The sequence below is a fragment of the Anoplopoma fimbria genome, chromosome 15, assembly GCF_027596085.1.
Source record: "Anoplopoma fimbria isolate UVic2021 breed Golden Eagle Sablefish chromosome 15, Afim_UVic_2022, whole genome shotgun sequence".
Classification (NCBI taxonomy): Eukaryota; Metazoa; Chordata; class Actinopteri; order Perciformes; family Anoplopomatidae; genus Anoplopoma; species Anoplopoma fimbria.
Window position 1 is genome coordinate 24,384,228 of NC_072463.1, and position 25,142 is coordinate 24,409,369.

The 25,142-nt window shown below is 38.8% G+C and overlaps 1 protein-coding gene across 1 annotated transcript; it reads left to right on the forward strand.

The window, feature by feature from the left end:
- The first annotated feature begins 24,619 nt into the window (after positions 1-24,619).
- LOC129102979 (protein TUNAR-like) lies at positions 24,620-24,799 on the forward strand. The gene has a single exon (XM_054613209.1). The coding sequence runs from the start codon at positions 24,653-24,655 to the stop codon at positions 24,797-24,799; it is 147 nt and encodes a 48-aa protein (XP_054469184.1). The 5' UTR covers positions 24,620-24,652.
- The last annotated feature ends 343 nt before the right edge of the window (positions 24,800-25,142 follow it).

A 25,142-nucleotide genomic window follows, 5' to 3' on the forward strand; every position in this document is an offset into this window, starting at 1 on the left:
CTTTAGGTTGCCCCTTTGCATAGCCTGAACCGAGTCCAAGGACAGTTGGTGTTTGGTTTGTTCAGCGAAGCGAAGCGTGTTGATGTTTGCTTATAAGTGCATTTTAGTAGTGTGGTTTATTGTGAATTCCATAATGTCTAAATTTGATGTTTACAACATATCTTTTAAGTACACAATGTAGAAATGCAAGGTGAGAAGGAGCAAACTGCTGATGACCACTGTGATTCAGGGAAACTGCAGTCCGAACTAGATTTTTGAAAGAGAAAATGTGGTCTAAATAACAAAGTTAAATAGTCCACACTCTGCTGCAGGCCCTCTCATTTGCAGATGAAACAAGAAGCTGGTTTAATCATCTGTGTGTTTTGAAGAGCTTGTTCCCCATTTGTGCTTCTTTCTGCATGACCTTCCTGATCAGATGAGCATTTCAAAAGCACAAGGGGCAGAGGATCACTGCCAATACGGGGCTGAGAAAGCAAATTACCATTCGGGAATATTTTTCCTGTAAATAAGCTCCCACTTTATTCGGATCTGTTGGTAACTGTCTGACTTCTGCCCCAAACACAGTCTTTGATGTTGAGAGAGGGTTTGAAGTAAGAGTGATTAAAATGTAAAAGCTATGGGTTTGTACACGCTGTAAGCAGGTCTACTCTGCAGGAATAATTTGTCTATTTTAAACCATTTTGTTTAAAGCTAACTGTCTACGTTCATTGGAAATCAATATTTGACTAACAAACAGCCTAAAATGGGTTGATCGTGACTAATGAATGATATCATTGTACGTTGGATATTACTGATTTTTGCTACCTAAGTTTGTGAGACATAGCCTATTCTCTGGAATCTGCAAAAGAGCCTCGACAAAAGTAGATAGTGTAGAAATCTTTCTCTCTACCTTTCATGCCAAAATATTTAAAGTAAAAGATACATGAAAGTTGATTATATATAAACGGCTTAATAAGCAAATCCCACACCAGACATTTAAATGAAAATCTATGATTTTTTTTTTTTTACAGTTTTAGCTCATTAAATACTTATGCTTGGTTTCCATTTTGACGGTTTGACATGACATGACAATGCTGACCCACAAATATTTGACACAACCAGTCAACACCTTTGAGACGATTCCTAAAAACCTCAGGATATAAAAATTGGATAATTTTTATTAAATTCATTTAGTAAATGCTTGCTTTCTTTAAGGCACATTGCAGCTATGGTTGGCTAAGGTTAGGGAAGAATGGGCAAAACTCATGCCTACCATTCTTGTCAGGGGTGCTGAGTCCCAGAATTTTACTATAATTTCTGCTTCCCTAAGACGTCTCTGCTGTCTTTAAAACATTTTATCTAATTACATTTTTTTTAAATTACATCATTTCAGGCCCAAGGCCTCCGCTCCTTCTCCATTGTAGCTTTCCAACGAGGACTCCGGTGGAACCACAGTGTTTTTAGAGACTCTATAAAAATAATAAACCATTCTATGATTAGTTATCAATGTACCGTGTTGAAAGAAGTTGTTGTTGTTGTTGTTAGCCGTTAGCTGAAGTCTACAGAGGACAAGATTTGTCCCATGATGCATTGGATGGTGTGTGTCAAACAATCAGAGGCTGTGTTGCTTTGTTCATTACAGTGCTGATCTCAGAAGCTGCGCACAATAAAATAACATGACTTTCGCCTCATCCTAGTACTAGTAGATCTGAGAATAAAAATTTGAGAAAAGTTGGCTATGGTACTTTTGCTAGCCTGCAGATTAAACATTTAACAAAAAATAAATTTCAATCCTCATCATTAAGAGAGCCAATTACCAACAAACATCACATGTATCTTTAGATGTTTGGTTAATTTCAGTCACTTCCTGTTTAACATGCACAACTTAAAAATCCTAAACATTCAGTCATGTCATGTAGTATTTTAAAGGTTTAATTTTTCACTTCACAAGCCTTTCAGGTTTTGATGTGTCTTTGAATTTAACCAACTATTTCTCACTCAGTCAGAAAAAACACTGTGTACTGCTGCTAACCTATAAACTTGCCTGAAAAGAGGTTTTTATGATGGTACAAGGAGACACTTGTCTAACAGATTAGCCCTCGACCCAGCATCTACCTCGGCCCTAGGAATTCAACTCTCTCTGACCTTTGATTTCCTCCGTGGACACAAGAATAGGTCAAGGCGAGTTGAGAGCAACAATGGGCACTTTCTTCAAGCCGAGTTAAAAATATGTGCTGTATAAATCTTATTTTCTTCTTTTTCCTTTTACTAACTGGTGAGATACATCTGTTTACTGTCAGGTAAAACACAAGATGAATATACTGATGTTGCTGAATTAATTATGTTGTTCTCTGTGCATCCAGATGAGTTGATAATACCACACTACACATTATAAATTGACCTACTCTGACACCAGTGATCTGGAACTGGTAATGGTGTGTGTATAAGTTGCCCATAAAACCAGAATGAGGAAACACGCTGTCACAGCAGCCCGATCATTAGGACACCAAACAAGGAAATGCTCCGATGGACACTAATCATTCAAGATCAAATGCATTTCAATTAACCAATAACATCTGCTCACACAGCCATTCTGTTGATTTCGCCGTATGTTTCGCAACCCTAAAGTAGCGATGCCCAGAGATAGATGTGTGATGATCTGTTGCCAAAATAAAGAAAACTAACAGAAGATTGAAATCAATGGATTCTGATGATAGTCTTGAACATATGTGACTTGAAAATAAAAATCCTCGACTTTGAAAGGCTCAAACTTGACAAGGAATTATCATGAAATTGCATCTTAGTCATATTCGAACATATAGTTTAACAGGAACTGATGGCGGCCCAGTCATGAGATACGTGGATGAGCTGATAATTCAGAATCTGCTTAACCATATGGATACCTGGTGTTTAAATGCAGGGTTTACCATGTACAGATGGGCTAAAAATAACAGGTAAACAAATGGAGAATTTCCCCTCTGTGAATCAAAACTTAATGATAATATTTCAACACATGCCTCTCTCATGAAATAACACAAGCAAATCAGATTCATTGATTTAAATAATTGCGTTTGTTCCTGTTTTTGTCCCAAGTTAATTAGTATACATTTTCGTTTAGAGAAAAAAAAAACATGCTCTTATTAAGTGGGATAAACAGGGACTGTCAGCACATCTTTACAAGTCTTATGTGTAATACAAATAAGCGTGTCTGCTTGTAGGTGCCGTAGCTCCGAGAGGGTTTTCATCCATAGCTGAACAATTTTCTGCTCCTCTGGGATCCTCTGCATCAATTCAATTTATTTCAGTAAATGGACCAATTCATCAGGGAAATTTGGTATGTCATTTGTGTTTTTCATCAAGCGATACCTTCCTTCTCTCTTTTCCCGAACACAAATGGATTAAAAACGTTCTGTGCAGACATATTGAATCTATAGCACATCTGTATGAGATTTGATTGTGTGCTGACAGCATAAAGGAGAAGAGATGAGTGCTTATATGGAGGCATTGTTATTATTTGTATCATCAGGTGTTTACTGCTCATTCACTGAGAGCTATTGATTGTTGAGTTAGGAGAGTAAACACATTTTCTGACATTGCATGATAAATTGGTTTGACTTTAATTTGGTTTACATTTCATTTAATCAGTATAGAGATCAGCTTGAAATCCAGACTCAGTGAGCACACTTCTCCAAAAAAAGAAAAAATGAAGTTACATAATATCCAACAGAAACCAGCTCAGGTAATAATAAGTTATTTCCTTGAAAAGGCTGTGTGCGGCTGGTGTTCCATATCCTTCCAGATGTCTGTGTGCTATACGCTCCTCCCTGCTGGCCCACACTGACAAGCCCGTGTCATCCCTGTGACATTTCCAGAGCCTTCACATTTCATCAGGACGGTAATTAATCATTGCCGAAACAATGTGGTGGCCTGGAACACCGGGGCTGCCACGGTTCTGAGGAGGGGAGAGAGTGCTGCCAGGGGCCGCCTTGGCACACGGCAGGGTGTGATAGGCAAAGGCGTTGCCATGGCAAAGCCTCAGCAGCATCGGGGAACATCATCCCACTGTGACATCTGTTGGCATCACAGGCTGTAACTCTAACCTACGAGCAGGATCTCGACACTCAGGCTGCTCCATGTCTGAACAAATGATGGCAATGACCGGATCAGGAAGACACTTTTCCAAACGCTCATTAAGAAATCCTTAACTGTGACAAGAGGAGAGCTTGAGAGGATAAGGCTTATAAAAATATTCTAAAAATATGATATTATTGTCATGTGCACTCTTGATACTGCAGGTTTCTAACTCCTGAATTCTACAACTCTCATCCATAAAAGCATTTCCAAGAAATCAAAATGCCACATGCAGTTTACTGATATTGTGTTGCAAGATTAAATGCTATTGAAGATAAAAATAAGTTATCCAAGTTTGCAGCTTGGAGACTCTTTTGCAAAAGTCTTAAAAGTTGTTAAATCAAGGAAGAGGTTTTTTTGTAAATGTAATTAAAATGATTTTTCTTTTATGGAAATGATTGTGTTTAACGATGCAATTAATTTTTACTTTTTTACTTTCTGTAGCTGATGTTACTCACTCTCTCTCTCTCACAAAATCTGCACAGAATTCTAATTCCATAACTTATCTAACATAACGAGATCCAGCCTGAATTTTAGTTTAAAACATTAAAAAAATGTATTATCATTATCAACAGAATGTGAAGAGGTTACAGTGTTGAAGTTACGGCTAAGCCCCTCTTACACAGAACTAGTATAACCAAGGGATCTCATGTGATTTAGAAAATGACAAATTTCTGACATTATTCCCAAGATATGATGAAATATTAAATTTAATATTATAAATATTCCTATATAGGCCTATCAAGGTTTATATATCATTTGCAAAGATCTCTTTCTCCGTCGCCTGTGAAAATGGGTATCCATACTGTGTAGTGAGATGAGCCTCCTGAATTTGCACCAAAAATGCTGTCAAAACTTTCATTTATAATTGCCAATGCAGCCTCTATACTTCTTGTACTGGGAAATAGGCAGAAAAGAGGGAGGAAGGGAAAAAAAACTTCCTACACTCACAAAAATAACGATTCACACCGGACTAATATTATAACATGACCGCTTTGTTTGGGAAAATATGGTAGGTAATTTGCACAAATTACAGATTTTGCAGATTTGCACAGGATTAAGATCACAGGCTTCATCCTCAATAATTACAAAGTACCTGAGGTTCTCATGCAATACTAGAACCATGCAAATGGGACTGAAGATGCCAGTGTATTGGGTTGCAGAGATATCTAGTGAAATGAGCATTCTAACCAGCTATCCTGTCTTGTAATTCCACTTGTACCTCAAAAGGTGATATTGAGTCATAATATTGATAATATCAATGAAATTATATTATTCTTCAAATTTGAATGAAAAGTGAATTTAGTCAGCTACGAAAAAATACTGAAGAATTGTAGAGTGTAATTTTTCTTTTGAAATCTGATGAGGAAAATGAGAGAGTGTCAACAAAACAAAATACTCCATTGAAGTGCCTCACTATTGTATCAATGTACAGTACTCATGTACTTGGCACCTCTGGTGCCTTGTCAGGGCAGTAAAACATTGTGTACAAGGCATGATAAGGAAACACAGCCTGCAGACAGGAAATAAGGCTGAAAGAGAGCCAGATGTGGCCCGGACTTTCAGGGTGTATTAAGTGTAAGAGTAACCTACTTCAGGTCTGTAAGCTGTACTCACATTCTGAAACGCCGACATAAATAAATCTAAAGCGTAACAGCAACCTTGCTCTCAGGTGCCATTATTATTTTATGAAAGTTATAAGTAATAATGTATAGGGCCTTTAGGTACAGTTTTTCAACCATATTTTGCATTCAATTGATCGCAAAATCCATTCGGCTTTTGTTTTTGCAAAAGTTCACAGTTATCACTAGCTTGTCACCTTGTCACGGTGACCTTTTAACGTGTTGTTCGTGTGTGTTTGTGTGGGTGCTTTTTATCAGGGGACGGTAATGAAAATGGAGGTGCCATTGCTTGCCAGCTTTTAATGTTAATTGGCAGTGATTTGTGAAAAAAAATGGCCTGAGTCCAGGTCAAAGCTGCTTCAGACGACACTGCATTAGAGGAGGTCTTGTGTCACAAAATAACCTTTGTAAAATAAAGGAGGGTTGAGGCAGCACGATGAATACCCACTCTTACTTTGCTGTGTTCACACTGCATACAGAATGAAAATCATAACTCCCCAAGTCAACCAAACAGGTGAGGTCAGATTATTATCAAAGCTGCTGAACCAGAAAGTTGATACAGTGTGCTGTATGTGCTCGAGGGGGAAGACACTGACAGTTCAAGGCCTTTGAGTCTGCAAGAAAACAGGGCGCTTGGTAGAAATGCATCTGTAAGCACTGGAATTATTAACATTTAGGTATGCTTACAAGACAGTATTAAATCAAAGTAAGCAAAAAAAAAAATAGGGTGAAGCAGTGCTATGTAGATGGACGCTCACATCCACACTTTTATTCACTCATTTACAATTCATGTCAAGTCACCAACCAACCCCACCCTGCTGTTTGACCCCCTCTGGCTTTTGCAGAGGGAGAGACGGTGTCAGAGGAAGAAGAAAAAGAAGAAAGGAGCCTCTGGGCCAATGCACATCTTCTATCTGACCTTCACACGGAGCTGATCATCAAGCGGACTGTCTTTGACAGGTTTTTGACACCATTGAAGAACATGTTTTGAGCTCATATAAACATTGGTGGACAATGAGACAATTAACTGTCTTGTTTAATCATTATTCTGTGAGATTTTGCTTCCAGGATAAACAGCAGTATCAGTTGATAATGATCAGTTAAAAGCTACAGAGAAGCAAGTAGAGATATTTTTTATCACAGACACCGTCTGTTTACCCAAATGCCTAAAACCATCTACCTTTACATTCACCTGACAAGGCCTTCTAGTGCCCATGTGAATTTAGATTTTTGTGTTTCAGAAAAGTAGCGTCAACTAACTTGTCTTACTTAAATGTGCTTAGTTCAGTGGACTAAAGCCAAGAGTAGATAAGTTTTTCTGGGACCAGAAAGACTTATTTCAACCAATACCAAAAGATAGCACATAAAGAAGGGTTGGTGTGGAGGAGGGAGCTGCTGCAGCAAGCAGCTTCCGAATGAGAAGTGTTCAGTTGAAATGGCTGTGCTGCACACCTGCATGTTATAAGTCATCTGATAGCCACACAGCTTCTGAATAAGCCAATGACTGTGCAGCTTGAATGACACAGCTGACACAAATGATGTAATGCAAACACAATTTCAGTGCTCCGCGTGAACTAATGCTGTTCTCTTTTTGACATTCTGAACACTAGATTAGCTGGCGTTGACTATCAATTTGATGTAATGCACTACTTTGGTTTTCCATGGTCTGAAAATCCCCCTGATTCTCCTGTTCATCAACAAAAGTTTCACACTTTACAAGGTCATATGTTCACATCCAGTTTTATAACCTGGATCCATATTGATCTCTGATTATTTATATTGTTTACTGTGTGTCCTATGTTTGCTTTGATATGCAGTCCACATTTCAGTTGCTATATCCCCCCTGCAGCATTACAACAGAATGAAATCCACAAGCTCAGTGTTGCTTGTGTAACCAGCCTGCCTGGATTTTCTGAAAAGCTGTTGGTAGTTGGTCCAATGGAAGCTGGGAAACTGAGTCAGTCAGACAGTCTATCCCTCCAATCCATCAAGGCAGTTCAGCTGGTCTGATGGATGAGAATTGAAAGGCAAATCAATAGAGATCACAGCTTAAATGAAGAGTGATTTTAATTGGCTTACTGTTATTGACGTGTGCTTCCCTCAGCTCCTTGGACTTGCTCCGGGGCCACATGAGGGCCTGCGCTGTTGCTCCAGCAAGTGAAGATTAGCCGATACTCAGCTGCTCGTTGTATGAAATGACGACTAATGAGGGGTGACAATAGCAATTCAGATAAATGTTTATCAGGGGATTTTTTTTTGTCCACGTCTGCCTGTGGTACATCTATTTTCAGTGGATGTTAAGAGATTGATAAACACACTTGAGATGAAAAATAGTACGATTCTTACATATCAAAATGTGCACTTCTGAGTTTAAGTATGCTTGCCTGGTCTGTCTGTGAAAAAAGAACAACATCATCCATAACAGCAAATACTTTAAAAGGAGCAGACATTGAAATATGTTGTTCCTATTGAAATTTTGTGTAATATAAATCAAGGTAGAAGCTGGGAGCGGATAAAAAGTCCTCTAATGTGGTTTTATGAAATGTTGGAGATGATTTTGACAGTCAAGTTTCTCACGGATTCTTATAAATTCTCTGCAATTTCAATCTTACATTTACTGTCTGACACTGCTGTAGATGTTGTAAAACTCATGGGGTAGTATATATATTTGTTAATACTAATGTTTATGAACCTGGATCTCAATTATTATAGTCTGCTGGAGAAACTAAATGCATGAGCTTAGAAATTTGCATTTTTTTGCAAAACTATGTGGAATTTCACTAAACAGTCTAAGTGACTGTTGTAACATTGGATTAAACTGGCATCAATTTTTTTGTATTTTCGTTTAAACATTATGGCTCATTAGCGTCTAATTGCTCTCATTTCCTGCTACATTTACAAAAATCAAAAGATGAATTTGTCACACATTTTCTTATAGATATGTACGGATATAAAACAAATCTAAATATAGAGAGAGAACGAGACTGCCATGATTCCCCCTCTTTTAAAATCTTCTGTAAAATATGCAAACGCTGCACATGATTATGAAATAAGACCTGGAACATGGCCTTCCAACTTTTGATGCACGCACAGTCAGCAGCTGGGAACGGCTGTAAGATTAACACGGAGGACCCCTCTCCTAGTTGCGTCAGGGCTGCTTGAACAGGCCGTTTTAATAATGCATACTCACTCATGCATATTCTCTGCGCTGTCAAGTACAGTGGAATTAAACAAGTTTATCATCTAAAAAATGACATGTTCCATATCAACCACTTTCACTGAGTGCCGAACTAATGTTGAGCTCGCTTTTCGCCTATCATGAAGATACTGAAATAAGACGGCTATCAGCAGTCGTCGAGAATTTATAATTCTCTACCGGGGCCAATATCTTCAGAGCTTAATAACTAAGGTACAGTTTAAATGCAGGGGGAGATTTTAATGGTGGGAAAGTGGTCCTCTGAGGCTAAAGGGGATGAATTAGTGTTCAGATCAACATGCAACTGTACTATCCTCATTATTAAACTGACATAACACAAACAAGCACCAAAAACTAATTATAGAATTGCAAATGGAACAACTTGCAAAATGAACAAATGGAGGTGTACTTTCAGTTACTATGGGTTTTTCAAATATTTAATAAAACCCCAAAGTCAACTGCTTTTAGAAGGTATAAAAAAATCCTGAAATCATGTTGTACTTAATCTGATCAAAGGATCATCTTGCTTAGAAATGATTGTTGTGACCACAGCAGTAGTCGGCCCTCGAGCTCTAATTTTCTGGGAGATTGCAAGCCGGTAGCAGACAGAATAGCAGAGAGAAAACCAGCTATCATTATACTAAAGCCATGTTGATTATGCAATCAACATATACTTCATATAAGTGTTTATTATCATGATATGTTCAGGCAAAAAACGTCGCTATTGCCACTTCAAATCATTTAAAATAAAGTAGCCTAAAATATAGCAGAATACAGTCTTCTGTAACAACTTCATGCTCTGATTTTGAAAATTGATTAAGATTCTTAGATTTTCAAATGAATTTTATGTACCACACATGGCAAGTGACTTTTTAACATTTGGTCTCTCCTTTACACTTGCATTGGTCTTGGGACCGGCTAAATAAAAGGGTCTCTTTTTCTTGTTTTATTTCAGAGAAATTAAAGATTAGATTAGAGGAACATCTGAATAATAATAATAATTACATCAACTTGTTTATTTATTTCTCTCTGCAAGACGGAGACTCATCCAACTGAATCATTTACAAACCATAAATTGAACACTCAGACTCCCCCTCACATTCTCTGGTAAAACATAGAAAACCTGGTACCATATGGCAACTCAGTGAATTTAAGTTTTCAGCAATAGTCTTGAACTCAGTCCAAAGGTGCGGCCGATAATCTCTCATGTCTGAATGAGAACTGGTGTTTCTTTGTGTGCATGTACATAAAAAAAGATAGTGGCCAGACAGTGGAAGACTTATCTTCCTACAGGATCAGTACTATTGTACCAGCAGTGAGGGGAGCAGAACAGAGCAGCCTGATTCTGCAAGATTTCTTATTTCATTTTTAATACCTCTAGATCGGATCCATCCAGGATTGTGTTGCTGTAATCCCTTGGCTCGATATCCCCCATGTTCAATATGTTAATGTCTCCCACCAAATGGATCATTCATCAGACAGACTTGGCAGATGGGCTTGCAACCGTTTCAGAAAAAACAGATGTGTCAACACGCTTTTTTAAAATCTCTGTGTGCTTTTCAACACTCGACTCACCATCAATACAACAATAAATCCTTATGTTTGTGTATCGAAAGAACAGAGAATGCATTATAAGCAGGACCAGTGAGTTACCCCAGATTTTTCCAGGCGTATAGAAGATGGTGTACAGCGGAGGATGAACATTACATTGTCACAACCCGAAAGACCGAACATAAAAGAAGCTTTTGTAGGTTTGAATTGCCAGAATCATTTCTCAACACAATTTTTTTTCCCAGCCAGATAGTGATCTATTTCTCAGTTCCACAGTGTCCTACTTAGCCTACTTATCTAAGTTGGAGAGAAAAATAATCATTTGATGTTGAGGATGCTTCTCAGCCTTGCTAATGCTGCTCTGTCCTTGATCCTCTGTCTTATCCTTATTATTTAATAGCTTAAGGCAAATTTTCTTCAGGATGAAATCATTATCGCATTTCTATATGTTAGTGCTGTAGCGAGCGAAGGCAACACTGTGCATTTGTTGACTTGAATAAAGTGCAAAGAAAATGGTGAAGAAAGAGCAGAGGGAGATTTCCACCGGATTATCACATTGATGTTTTTCAACAAATGTTTTCAAAGAGAAGAAGTCTGAAGGCCGTTCTCTACATTCTGATTCAGGCTTCAGCATCTCAATATTGAGTAACCTATGAGCTATTATGATGCTTTTGTATGCAACACATGATTTATTACTGCACCTTCTGTTATTCCAGCAGAACCTGAGAAGACAGCGTGCTGTTAGAGAAACTCTCCTCAGCAAACTCAAACTGCTTTTCTTCTGTTTTTTTTTCTATTAATCACTGTTTAAAATGATGAGCCTGATTAATTACAGGCTATTTTCTACCTGCAGCATGCTGGCAATGTCAAATTGTATCATCTTGATGCACTCATCCATATATTCATGTCGTTTATACTCAAAAACAAACACAAGCCACAAGATTCAGGAAGATTCAGGAAGTTTATTGCACAATCTACATCAAGTTTTATTGTGTCAGTAGATGTGTGCAATATTTCACACATGCGTAAATGTCAAGAAAAAAATCCCACAAAGCAAGATGTTGTTGTTACTGTATCTTTTGAAGTCAGGGTGGAAACGCATCCTATGCCTGCTGGCAAACAAAGATGGCCCCTATAACTGACTTTGAAAGTTGACAGTAATATTGAACGAGCTCAACATCAAAGCTGATTGCCTCATGCCTTTTTATCGCAAGTGTCAGCCAGACTGATGATGAGGCTTTGTTTGCAGTTCAGACATTTAGACTTTATAGTTAAGCAGAGGGAACGCTGTAAACAGGAATATATTTGAATGTGTTTCCATTGAAATAAAACACTTATAATGTGTACTATATGTGTGCTGACCCACAGACGCCTAAGGATGGACTTCCACAATACGCTTCTCTGTTGAATGTTCGGAGGATGAAAATTAAAGCTGCATGGAGTGTTCCAGTCGGACGACTAGCCGCTCTCAGAAAACAGGCTTTCAAACGCTCAGGCTGACAGGCTTTTGATGTAAGTAGAAGAGTCTGAGATTAGGCTCGGAGGAAATCGGGCTGGCCTTTAGGGAAAGAGAAGAGGAGGAGAGAGGAAGACAGAGAGGAATAGAAAGGTGTGAGTGTGTGTGTGTGGTGTGTGTGTGTGTGTGTGTGTGTGTGGGGGGGATGCTTTTAAAGATGATATCCTTTGAGATGTGTATTTATAAACAGCTTCTCTGCCACAGATATCGAAAGGAGCAATCAACAACTTTGTGTTAAAAGCTCTCATTGTAATAATGACAATATATCTGGACAGACAGAGAAAGAAGCTACTGAGATGCGAGATAAGACTCATATGCTCAAGTCATGTCGTCCCCTCCATTCTCACCACACGTGCAGAGGTAAATGGCATATTGTTCATTCTTGACCTTTAGAACAGTCAACAATTTAACAAATCAAAACTATATCATGTCGTTTTTGTGAAGTATCACATGGTCTTCCTCGGCTGATGGCATTTGTCAAAAAATCATGGAATTGCAGATCTTCATTTCACTGAGGAAAATCCTGTCATCTGATCAAAAGCTCCAAAACAGCTTCAAAACCGACTTTGTTGTGATTTATTTTTTTTGCCAACTATTGTTTCCAAAGTCAAAACTAAGTGCTAATTCAAACTTTTAGACCAACGCGAATAAGAAGCACTGTAGTTGTTGTCGGCAGATTTTATCAACTTATGCAAGCTAGCTAATCAAAACGTGACTTGAAAACTTGAAAAAAATTGTATTGTAAAAAATCTGAACGCCTTTCTTTTCATATGATGTTGTATGTTATTTACCAAAATCATGATTAGTCCTTAATAGACTATATAGTTATGTTGTTTTCTAATAGTATTAGTAAAATAATTAGAAAAAGTATTAACATTTTTTTCCTTCATTTGGTTCACTCCTATATGGATGGAGGAATGGTGCCCCTAACATTTGGCTATGATGCATATCCATAGCTGTAGCTATGCTACAAACCTTTTTTTTTTACATAACCATTATCATGCCTGGTTATCAGGGGAAAAACAATACTCCTAATCCCACATTACATGTTAAAAGTAGCTTACTTAGCATGGCCCCTCTGATACCACATCTGTCACAAAAACACATAATTTGAATATGTTAATGCATGGAACAACTAAGTGAATTAACTTTATGGCAGCCTTCCAACTCAAACATTAATCTTTCATTCATTTTGAAATATTACATTCCTAATCACAATATGAGCACTAATTTATCTCCCATCCATCATCTTGAATGGAATACATAATTCTCTTCAAAGCCATACGTGGAATACTGCTAAAATCTTGTAGGGGTCAAATCAGACTTCCAATGAACATATAGCATCTTATTTGATTATGAAGCTCCACAATGAAATAATTGAATGAAAATGCCAATAGGAAGCCAAGTCTTATGTTGGCCCGCAATAGACTTTGACCAATCAAGCCTAAAAGCATTACTACAACTATTTTTATAAGTGATTTAGCTTCTTCTGTAGGTCAAGCGTTTTTTTATTTTTTCATTCTATCAGACTTTAAGCCACTTGAGCACTGAAGCAGAAACAAAACTTTAAAATCAATCTTTAATGACTTTTCTTGTTTGTTTTTTTACATTCTTGAGTCCACACACAGCAACAATTTGAGGTTACTAGGATCCCATTACTACAGGATCAACAGGAATGCTTTTACATTGTCCAGCTTCTGCTTATTCCCCATCCATCTTTCCCCGATAGAATGAAGGAATAAAACATATTTCAAAGTTTGAATTTTTATTTCCCCTGTCTTGGCATCTCTATTAGTGACAGGAACAGGATTGGGAGAGCAGCCGTCTGGCTCTCTGACTGGAGGACACCCATATGCTGCTGTCATGTTCTCTGCTAATTAGGATTAATGGCAGCCATGACACCGCCTCACTCCTTAGCCTCATACAACCACTTTTAGGATCCCACTTAACTTTCAGCCATGTCTCTTTACCCCTACAAAAAAAAAAGTGCAGTGTGGAGATTGAAGTCATGTGGAGATTTCTAGACAGCTTTCTTTTAAGACCAACACTTTGTGGTTTCTCAGACCTTCAGACAGCGTTTGATGTTTCTTCAAGGTTTCTTGACACCAATAAAAGGTTTTGGAGACTAAACTTCATACATTTCTTCTGAAATCAACAGAAGTTCAGGGCCTTGATGCTGATATCCAGTGTGTTGAGTGCAGTGTTTGTTTAACTTTGATCGTATAGGGCATGACACTCTGGCTTCTCAATAATTAATGAGGTGGCATTACTGAGCTGCGTTCTCTGAAGGACAAATTAGAAAGCACAGGTTGAACGAGCGAATACAAACACACTAAAGAGAGGAGATGTGATGAGGAAAACCAGAGGCATTAATTGCCGATTACTCCTTCGCTAAGATCCTCAGATTCCATTAGCTTTACCCTTGAATCCAAAACAAAACACTAATACCTGGCATTTGTGCGGATGAGATTTTCTCTCACACCAATTTGCAGTAAAGGCCTCTGTGTCCTTAGATGTACCTCATGAAAGGTATGCTAGTGCAGCTTACCATGTGGAATTAATTAAAGTAGACTCAAGGCTTTCAGAGTTGAAACCTGACACCTTCTCAGCACTTTTACCTCAGAAACATATTTCTGTAATACCCTTTGCCAACTTCACCTCTAGGTGTTTTTTTCCCTGCTAGGACAGTGAAACCAATTAATGTTTATAAGGCTAAACCTGAAATAAATGATTGTTTGAATGTTGATTTAACTATGGTCTGCAGGCCATCTGCTGCCCATTCAGTGTTTTCAAATGGCCTGCTGATTATTTTTTTTAAAAAGAATATTGCTTAATCCTATTTCTAATGTACCTTGCACATCCTAGTTTAAACACTACATGTTGACTACAGTTCGTGAAATTATCTCTGTCTTAACCTCTTGGCACAGAAACCAATATTTAACCATTTCTGCCTGTTCCGTTTGTCATATCGTAATATCAGACTTGCAGATTTGCATCTTACTTTCACATCGTCATCTTTTAATTGAGCCCTTGGTCCATGAACAGAAACCAGTTTATAACATTTTTGCCATTCTAACTTTACCTATTTAGAGATGTACAAATAAAATCATAATATTTCAAGTGGGCACTTAGACCATGCACCGTATTAGAGTTTAAAAGTATTTAATTAATTGAAATATATTTTGAGCGTAACATACACATAAACACTTTTTGATATGTTTTTAATAGAAAATGAATGTATGGCACATGGGGTTTTTCTGGTCTAGAAACACGGATTTCTTGCAGTGTAACTAGTTGAAAACTACATATTTACAATTGGTTGGCCAGCCATGCTGTAAACCTTCTGTAACATTAACATTATCTTATCAAAAAGATACTTACACATACAGGGCTGTTGAGCCATAACAATTAGCCGAAATAAGATGGTCTGCTGATATATTGTACAGTTAACTCTATGGTCAGCATAAAGAGTAAAGACACAAATTCCTTGGATAACAATTTAGATGAGCATACAACTGCCTGAGCTGAGACTGATGTTAGCTTATTGAATGGAAATTGATGTGAGTCAAAGGATGATCACCATGTAGAGGAAGAAACACCCTGTTATTTTGTTACCAGATGACAAGAACAAATTCAATGGACACCCTGATTAATTGTTATAAATGCTCGTGCAGGCAGCAACAGTCCAAGTTAGTTAATCTTGAGGCAGAGAGGAATGGGTAGTCTGCAATAAAATTATGCACACCGGTGGTTTCAGTTCGGAGGGAATGTTTCCTTTACATTTCCATTTTTATTGCTGTCCATTCCAGGTCATTTCATGCGCAAAGCAACATCAAGCCTAAACTAATTTGTTGCCAGCTGTTTCCCATTCTAAACATTTCCATTAGCAACCAAACCCATCCACATAATGAAATATTGTTCAAAGGAAAATCTATTTCCAAACTGTTTTATTTAATTTCACAACCTCAGATACAGAGTTTTCACCAGCATTGCTGAAATATTAACCTCACCATTCAGCATTAAAGATGACATCGGACTACTTTTGTATATATTTCTTCAAGAATCAGTGACTTGAAAAATCCGGAAAGAAACACATGAACCTAAAACACCTTCACTGTCCGTGGTAATGCCACCACACGCAAACTGGTACCCCAAAAGTCATAACAAAACATTTGAAGATGCAACATTTATTCTGTCCTCCTTACTGGAGAGATATATCCCTTGCAGAAAGCCAAAGGCCCAACTGATGAATAACTATAAATATTCAAGTAGTGAAACTGCTTTTTTCATTAAATGAGAAATGGGTGGCATGGCCTGGGTGAGTCATTTCTTCTAAAAGACAGAGAGATAAGTCTCTCTCTCGCTTGCAGTTCAAACACTGAAAGCCTGTGTCCTTCCCTCTGGCAGAGGTGAAGTGAGGAAACAAAATCGGAGGGAGAGGACGGGGACGGGACGGTTGACTCTGGGAGGGTGCGTCCTGGTGTCGGATTGCACAGTTAATGTCCCGGAGGTTATTCACATTTGATCAATATTACGTGTTCTGGTCTGGGGGACGTATTTCCCTTGCATTTCTGATTAACAGATAATGAAGATTCTGTATTGTGAATGAATGTGCATGATGAGGAAATTAGTTTGTATGACTGTAGAAATGCAAAAAACACATGCAAACACACACGTTCGCATCCAAGTACCTTTCTTTTTTCACACATACACATGAATCCTGGCATCCTGACACACAATCACACATTAACGCACTTGCACCTTAAGCTAGGCTGACACTGTACAGGACACTGGACATTTGTATTAATGTGTTAACACACAATACACCTTTTCTTAGGCCTTTCAAGCTCTGTGAACCCCCCTAACGGAAAATTAAAAATGACAGCTGATTCAAAAATGGTGGGGCTTAAATTTGCTCAATATAAAATTCAGGGCTACACACACCTGCAAATGGCGCGGAAATGTGAACAAAGCACAGAGAAGTTGAATAACAACACGCACAGAGACAGAGCGACTTCATTCTCTGCTAAGATTGATATTACTCCACTAAATCTACTATAGCCAATCCTAAATGACAAAGCTAAAATATATTTTAGTACATTTTATTTTCAATTATCCAAAATGATATTTAAATACACAAAATACACTAAGAAAAAAATTAAAGGCAACATTTATCACTCATCCTATCACATGTGTGTGTTTGAGTGTTTGCATGTGTGTGTGTGTGTGTGTGTGTGTGTGTGTGTGTGTGTGTGTGTGTGTGTGTGTGTGTGTGTGTGTGTGTGTGTGTGTGTGTGTGTGTGTGAGTCGATGTAAAGCGTGAGTTTGGTCGATATTTTGTTAGTCTATAGCTACTGAGCCTTGTTTTCTCCTATGACATATTTCATTCAGAAGAGAATACCAAAAGTAAAAGAAGAAAAAAATAAGTCGATGTGTCTGTCTGTACTTTAAATAAAAAAAAAATATACTTTTGCAAGATGTGAGATATACACCAGCATGTGCCGCTTGTAATAAATGTAAATTGTTGTGGGTAAATGATAAGCTATCTATGCATTAAAAAGGTTTTACAAAAGGTTTTAAAAGTGTCACAATCTACAAGACGTGCTAGTCACCTTCCATTGCCTATCATATCTGTTTTAGGGCGACCAGTTGGAACCTGTCAATGGAAGGCAAACAGTACTAACTTCTGTAATTACAAGGCCCAGCCATAATTACTTTGTCCCATCCAAAATTGATATCCTGGCGCTGTGCCCCTCTCAGCTTTTCTATACTCTTTATTGCTCTATTTCCTCCCCCCTGACATTTTGTTAATCATTGTACACCATTTTGTTCAATAAATCATGATTAAAAAGAGGAAATAATGCACTCCGCTCTCAGAGTTTAGGGTGTATTTGTGGAGTTGACTCCTCACTCTCTGTGTGCAAACCACTGCTTTTTGAGAAAAATGTTTTACTTTAACAGAGAAAAACAAAAAAGTAAAAGGTCCAACACAGCTCCTAAGTTGCAATAGCTCCCTCCATTTTTGGAGTTGCGGGTCAAATTTCACTAAAGTTGTAATGCACTGTTTACTGCTGTTTACTTTATCCTGACATCCACTAATTATGGCGATTCTATTGGAATCAAATAAATTCAATGCTGGTGTGTCCAGGACTTTAATTCGTACAGTTTCTGTCTGGCTTTATGCATCAAACCACCTGAAATGTCTTCACACATGCATGACTACTACACTCACTCTGTCTAGTACACACACCAATAAGCTGCCCAACTTTGACAGGAGCCTGCATCCACACAAACACAGGAAGGCACACACACACACACACACACACACACACACACACACACACACACACACACACACACACACACACACACACACACACACACACACACACACATTGACCGATGGCCGGTCAGCTCCACATATTTCAACATCAAACATAATCATAAGGACACACAGTGTACACATACACAGAGGAGACCCTCGCCCCTCATCCTGGCCTCTGTCACAACCGCCTCCTGTCGTCAGGCTCCGTGTGACTCCCATGAGTCGGTTGCCAGGCAACCGTGGCTGCATTAATATGCTGAAAGGGGAGCAGGGGATACCTTTTGCCTTGTGGAGCGAAAGCAGCCACGACAGCGTCAGTGTGAGGCGACGGGTTCCTTCACAGCATCCCCCCCCCTCTCTCTCTATCTCCCTCTCTCCCTCACACACAGCCGTCCAGCGTTCACGCTCTGCTCAGACAGTTAGAGAGACGCGCTCAGCCACAGGAGCGCAGAAAAAGATATGTTAGGTTACACATCATGTTGGCCAGAGTGGATTTCACCACCTCAGCAGGGTCGCCTTTCTTTCCATTTTTTATTTCAGCATTAAACATTTAAAAGCAAAGACATCAGCTAAACATGTTTTACATTGCTGAGCAGTATAAAAGTTTGATAGAGGAGATGAGCCTTTATTAAGGCTTGACAAAGGTGTCTTGGCAGAAGAGGCAAGACTGAAATCTCGTTTTTTTTTTTTAAAGCTTGCGGATTAAAGACAAAAGAGGATGGAGATGTTCACATGAAACAGCTTTTGTTACCCTCCCACCCCTTCTGCCCATCAACTGACTTCATTCTTCAACTTGACATCATCCTTCCTCACAGACAAGAAGAAGAAGAAGAAAGGAGAGGTGGGGGAGGCAAACACAACAGAGAAAGAGGAGGAAGAGCCTGAGAGGAGGTGGGCAGCACAGTTTCAGCTTTCACAACACTGAGGAGGAGAAAGTGACGGCAGCTAGAACTTGGCCACTAGTGAGATGAAATTCGGAGAGGAGACGCTGGAGCGCTGCAGGGTACCACATCCAACGAGAGCCCTAAAATTGGACCGCCTGGAGGACGAGCCTGCTGCCCTCTCTGGATCCTGTGCCCCTCCACAGCCGAAGGATGAGAGGGGTCGACTTTCACCTTAGTTGCCAGGGATGTTTATGCTCTACGGAAAGGCGTCCCCCTCCAGCATGTCCAATGTTATACTATTCCTGATGCTTTGCAAGGTAGGTCTATACTGTCATCCTACATCCAGAGCTTTTTTTTTGTCTTTATTAAACCCATCATCATGTGCAGAGCATCTGTACACTGTCAACAAATACTTAATGAATCTTTCAGCGTTTTTAAATGCCATGACAGAGTGTAGCTATGAATTTATTATGCATCGCGATATATATTCTTTATAAATGTGGGATATTTTCAGGCTCAGTTGTCTTTGTATGAATCATTGATAAAGGCAGCAGAGACACCGTGAATCAAACCATTCTCTTTTTGTACACTTTACTCTTACTAGATACTGTTTGTCCAGAAAAAAACATCCACATGACCCTCTGAGAGCTGCTCCTTATGCATGTTGCTAACAAGTTTAACTGCTTCTTACATAACAGCAAGACAATCTTAAATGACAGTGTCTTGTTATCTTTTTGTATATGGGACAATTCATTTGTGACAGTCCTTTGTTCAAATGTAAAATAGTTAAACTGAATTCCAAACAAAGCTTCTGTTAACCTGTTTTTAGACGGACTTACTACATTTTCCTCATATGGAACCTACACACAGGATTTTTCTTTTAACACCATGTTAACCTTCTTTTTTGTTAAATTAAAATTCCATGTCCATCAATTCAAGCTGTAGATTCCTGCATGTCTGAACTTTTCTCTGGGGTTTTTAGCAGGATCTTTTTCATTAATGTTCTCTGCAAATGCAATTCTTGTCCCATCTAAAATAGATCTGTCACTTCCGTCTCACTCACAGAACAATGAGTACAGGTTATGGAAAATGGGTCACACTCACTATTGGCAGAATCTCATCCGATTCCACAAAAGATGTGAAATCTTGTGACTTCTTCTGTTCCTCTTCTTCTTTTTTGATTTCTCTAGATAAATGCATTGTTACTCAACAATATGTTTGTGTGTTTGTAAAATGTGTGTGTGTCAGCGTGTGATGGTCGTCAACCTGTGTATGTGTGTGTGTGCTTATATTCCATTTTATAACAATGCCAAAAGCGACTCCTGCCTGTCAGACTCTGTTAGCATCTGGAGTCGTTTGACATGCTCAGGATTATTCAAGTGGCGAAAGGTTTTACTCTCCACTGATCTGATCCGAGGACGTTAGCTTCTGTTAGGTGTAGCAGGAGTGTCCGGATTTGTTGTCCCAGGTATGGCATCGCCCCCTTTTCTACCTCTCCCTCTCCTTCGCTGTCTGTGTGTCTGCTCTTTTTATACAAATACGCTTCTGGCTGTTGCTGTACAAGCGAAGAGCCAGGTGTGAGCTCGCAGGGAAACACAGCTCAAGGAGATGCTTTTAATTTTGAATGAGAAATTGTTGATCCAGAGATCCTGCGTGTGTCATATTTGGATCATGAATGGCCCTGACAGCTCAGATTAGTCAAAGACGGAAAGTTAAGACGTAGTAGAAGTGTTGGACTGGTTGGAAATGAGCTCTTGAGTGACAGCTGGGATTAATACAGAGATAACTAAATCCTCCCTCAGAATAGTGCACAGTCAGATTACTAATCAATAAGAGGTGGATAAATGGAGACTGTATCTTGACTGGATTAATAATCCTTTCAATTTGAGACGCTGTATGTGAGTATATGTCTGTGACTTTCCTTTTTCAGCTTGTCCTGAGTGTTAAACAGACACAGGGAGTCATTGTGGGCGGTTAATGATTATGGCACATCGCAGGATGCCAGCACTGGCTGCCACTTGAAAAGGCTCTCCGGTGAACACTGGAGACGTTGGTTGAGGAGGCAGTGGAAGGCATCCAGAAGGTTTGCTGTGTGACGCACAGCTGTACTCTGTGGTAAAGCTGTATTTCTCAGCATCCAGGTTTTGGCAGAGTCTGGACACTACTTCTCCACCATCCCTCCTCGCCTCTCCTCATGTAATAATAATGTCAACATACTCCATAAAAGGTCAAAATCTGTTTTATCTGTAGAATAGTTAAATTAAGTTGTTCTGCAGTAAAATGTCCCCTGTGACAGATATATTATTATATATGACATTATTGGATCATTGATACCGATGTATCAATGTGTTAGTAGCATCTTAATGTTGTAGCTGGTCAAGGTGGAGCTAGTTTTAACTATTTTGTGTACAGTTAAGTAGTTTAGTCCAGTTGTTGCCAAGCGACAAAGTCTCTAGATAAATCTGAGACGTCCTGAGATGAATAATGGGAAGATATAAAAGGAAAAAAACATAATTTTTCTTTTTTTGGTTATACACGAAAAATTACCAAAAACATATTTTTTTACACTAAACAATTTAACAAGTTTACAGGGGAGATGTGTCCTCTGAAGCATGACAAGGGACCCCAGCTTGAAACAGTTTTTTTGTAAGAGGTCCCAAGACAAAGAGGTTGTGAACCATCATCTTGAACAACATATTTTATATACTCATCATGCTGTTTTATGCAAAATCTTAAAAAAGTAACCCGTAACTTTGGTGTGGTAAGTTGTTAGTTGAGAGGTATAAAGTGGTCATGGAAATACTCAGTACAAGTACCTCTACATTGTACATAAGTACAGTACTTGGTTCAGTTAATGTACTTAGCTACTCTTTCCACCTCTGCTCCCCCTCTTCCTCCTTCATCTCCCTCAACATCCTCGGGCACATTCCCCCCCCTTGTTTTTTTTCCTTTTTTGCTGAGCGCTTGTTTATATCAGCAGCGAGCAGGCGTTTCATGCATGAGGGCACATCCAGCGCGCCACACAAATATCTCCATTCATGTTGAGGGAAGCCCCTTTTATAGTGCTCCCCAGGAGAGGCAATCAAAGCCCATTGTTACAGATCAGAGGAGGAGGGCACACTTTAACACAGAAACACAACCTGATGGGGTTTTTATGTACGTCAAGAGTACAATGCATGCCGATGATTGGACATTGCTATCAATCAGAGTCACCGTGTGGGATGTTAGCCTTTCAGTGAGGACAATCATTTCATGCTCTTAACCTTATATAAACAGGCCTTAACAAAAGGCCTCTGACTTTAACATCATGAAAGGCCTTTTATATAAACTTATAGGAATCCTTAAACATGAAAGCCATTGCTTGATGGTGTTCCTTTAATAGATGACTTGAATTTTCAGAAAATACCTGAGTTTGACTTGACGCAGCACTGGCTTTGTGTTGAGCTTATTCAAAATACTGTATTTATCTTATTGTGATCGGCTCTGACAGCTTTATATCTCTCAGATTCTCCTTCTTAGTTAATTCCTCTAAACCAGACAACACCTAAACTTCGATGAACTGAATTTGATTTCTGCCAAAACCTTTTCCCCTTTGCCAAAATTCCCAAGAACACAATCAGTAAGTCCAATGGCAAATTTTGGTAAACCTTTGCTGGAAGTCAAAAAATATGTTGTTTGTCTAAGCTTTTCACCAAGAGGAACAGTTCCCTGGTAAAAGGTTTATTTATAGTCTGCATTAGCTTACATGCCTTACTGTTGCTATTCGGCGTAAAAAAAACAACATTGACCCGCAAAAGAAGTGCTTTTCTCATGAGAGGTATTTGGATGCCAACTTGCAAAAGCTGCTGTGCCTGCGGGCTGAAAACATACAGCTACCCCAGGCTTCACCAATCAATACAAACACACACATACACACACAGAAACTCCTGAAAACTCAGACATGCAAGCTTGCACACTCAGAAGTTGTATTGGATCACAGCAGTTGAAGAAGTAACTCAGCTGAAATTCAATAGAGTCTAGAGCAGGACTGTCTGCTGTCCAGGGCTATTCCTCTGTTGTCCGGCATCTTAATCAAGAGCAGTGTCTGTTTGTAGAAGTGCACTGTTATCATGTTTGCCATTTTCATTCTGGTATGAGAGGAGGTGTTAATAACATAAAGCAGAAATGAACAAAACAACCATGTTTACATGACAGTGAGGTACATGTCCAGTGCATACAACTTACATCCAACTTTATTATTCATAATACCTAAAAAATAGATGAAGTATGGTATGGTAGTGTTTATATAAGAGGTGAACCTGAATAATTTGTGTTTCTTGAGTTGAACAGCACCTCACTAAACATTTTTAAATAAATGTTTCTGTGGAAATAACCATTTAAAAGAGAAAATAAATGTATTCCTATTTATTAAAAGGAGAAGTTATCACGGAAAGTTTCAGCTTTTCAACGCCAGATTCAACATTTTATGTGTTCACTGACTTCTTTTCCCCTCATGTTTAAACTCAGGAGATGACTATATTTTATTGAAGGAAATAATGGAGAAAAGTAATTTACTTTTGATGGAAAATCTTTTCCATATCCTTGAATAAAACTTAGCTTTACAGAGGCTTATAAGCAATTTGGTGCAACGTGCAGATAGCAGCGCTACAGTTGACCCCACATATTTACAGTCTTATGTATGTGTGTGTGTGTGTGTGTGTGTGTGTGTGTGTGTGTGTGTGTGTGTGTGTGTGTGTGTGTGTGTGTGTGTGTGTGTGTGTGTGTGTGTGTGTGTGTGTGTGTGTGCAAGTGGCCTACGTATATTGGACTCCTCTGGAGATATTCTGTCGAAAGGTTGAACATTTTATATTAAATATCTTATCAGCAACAGAATTTTACATATAAACCAAGATATTTCCTACAAAGCATTAACTTCCTTTTGAAGGATTTTTTCTGTTTTTACACACAAACACAAACTGAACTTGGCGAAAAGCAGCAAGCATCATACACCCCCGCTCTGACTCTTAAGTCTGTTAATTTGTTCCCTTGACCAGAACAGTTTAACACATCATTTCTTGCATTTATGGATAAAGCAGTCCGTAAAACAGATATCTGGCTATCTCAGATAATAATGCATTTGTGTCACTAAAACCACAGTAAGCTGGTATTTTTAGGTTGTTTTCCATGCACTTAATGTAGTCCATTTAAAGTTCAAAGCATTTTCTTAAAACTCATATAAACATGGTGATGAAGGCTGAAAAAATATCACTTGTTAATTACTTTTTACATATTGTATTGCCTCATTAACATTTTTTTTGTTTAATTGCCATTATCGCTGTCCACCACACACTGTGCAAAGACTACAAGACTGAAGTTGCAGTAACTAACTCACAGATTGTTTCTCTTTTCTCTCTTATCTGCTCGCTACAGATTAATCTAAGACGAAAACTGCAGACTTTTCCTGGGAAAATGGTAAACACTCTCCACAATGATGAGGAAAAGGGAATCCAAGACAAGGAAAGTAAGGAGGAGAGCATCTTGGCCATGTTGGGCATCATTGGGACCATTCTCAACTTGGTAGTCATCATCTTTGTCTACATCTACACCACCCTGTAGCTCTCCAACTCTTGCTGTACTTCATCAGCTGGCAGATCAGAGCTCATATCTGTCGTTGCAGCTCCGCTTTGTTGACTGATTTGGAGATGAAGACGGGAGGAGCAAGGAATAGGCCGAACTTCCCCAGTGGTGAACTGGATCTACGGCGATGTGATCGCCATATGGCATCCATCCCTCAACAACTAAGACGATGGGGAACAGGGTTGTTCCTCTTCCCTTTACAGGTAGAATTATCCAGAATACCTGATTACGTTTAACTTGTACATAAATGCATGACGCTGACGAGAGATGCTCAAAAGATGCAGCTTTTCTCAACCACATGGACATGAACGACTGCAGAGAG

Coding starts and splice junctions, on each gene's coding strand:
- LOC129102979 (XM_054613209.1), top strand. CDS start 24,653: ATGGTAAACACTCTCCACAATGATGAGGAAAAGGGAATCCAAGACAAG.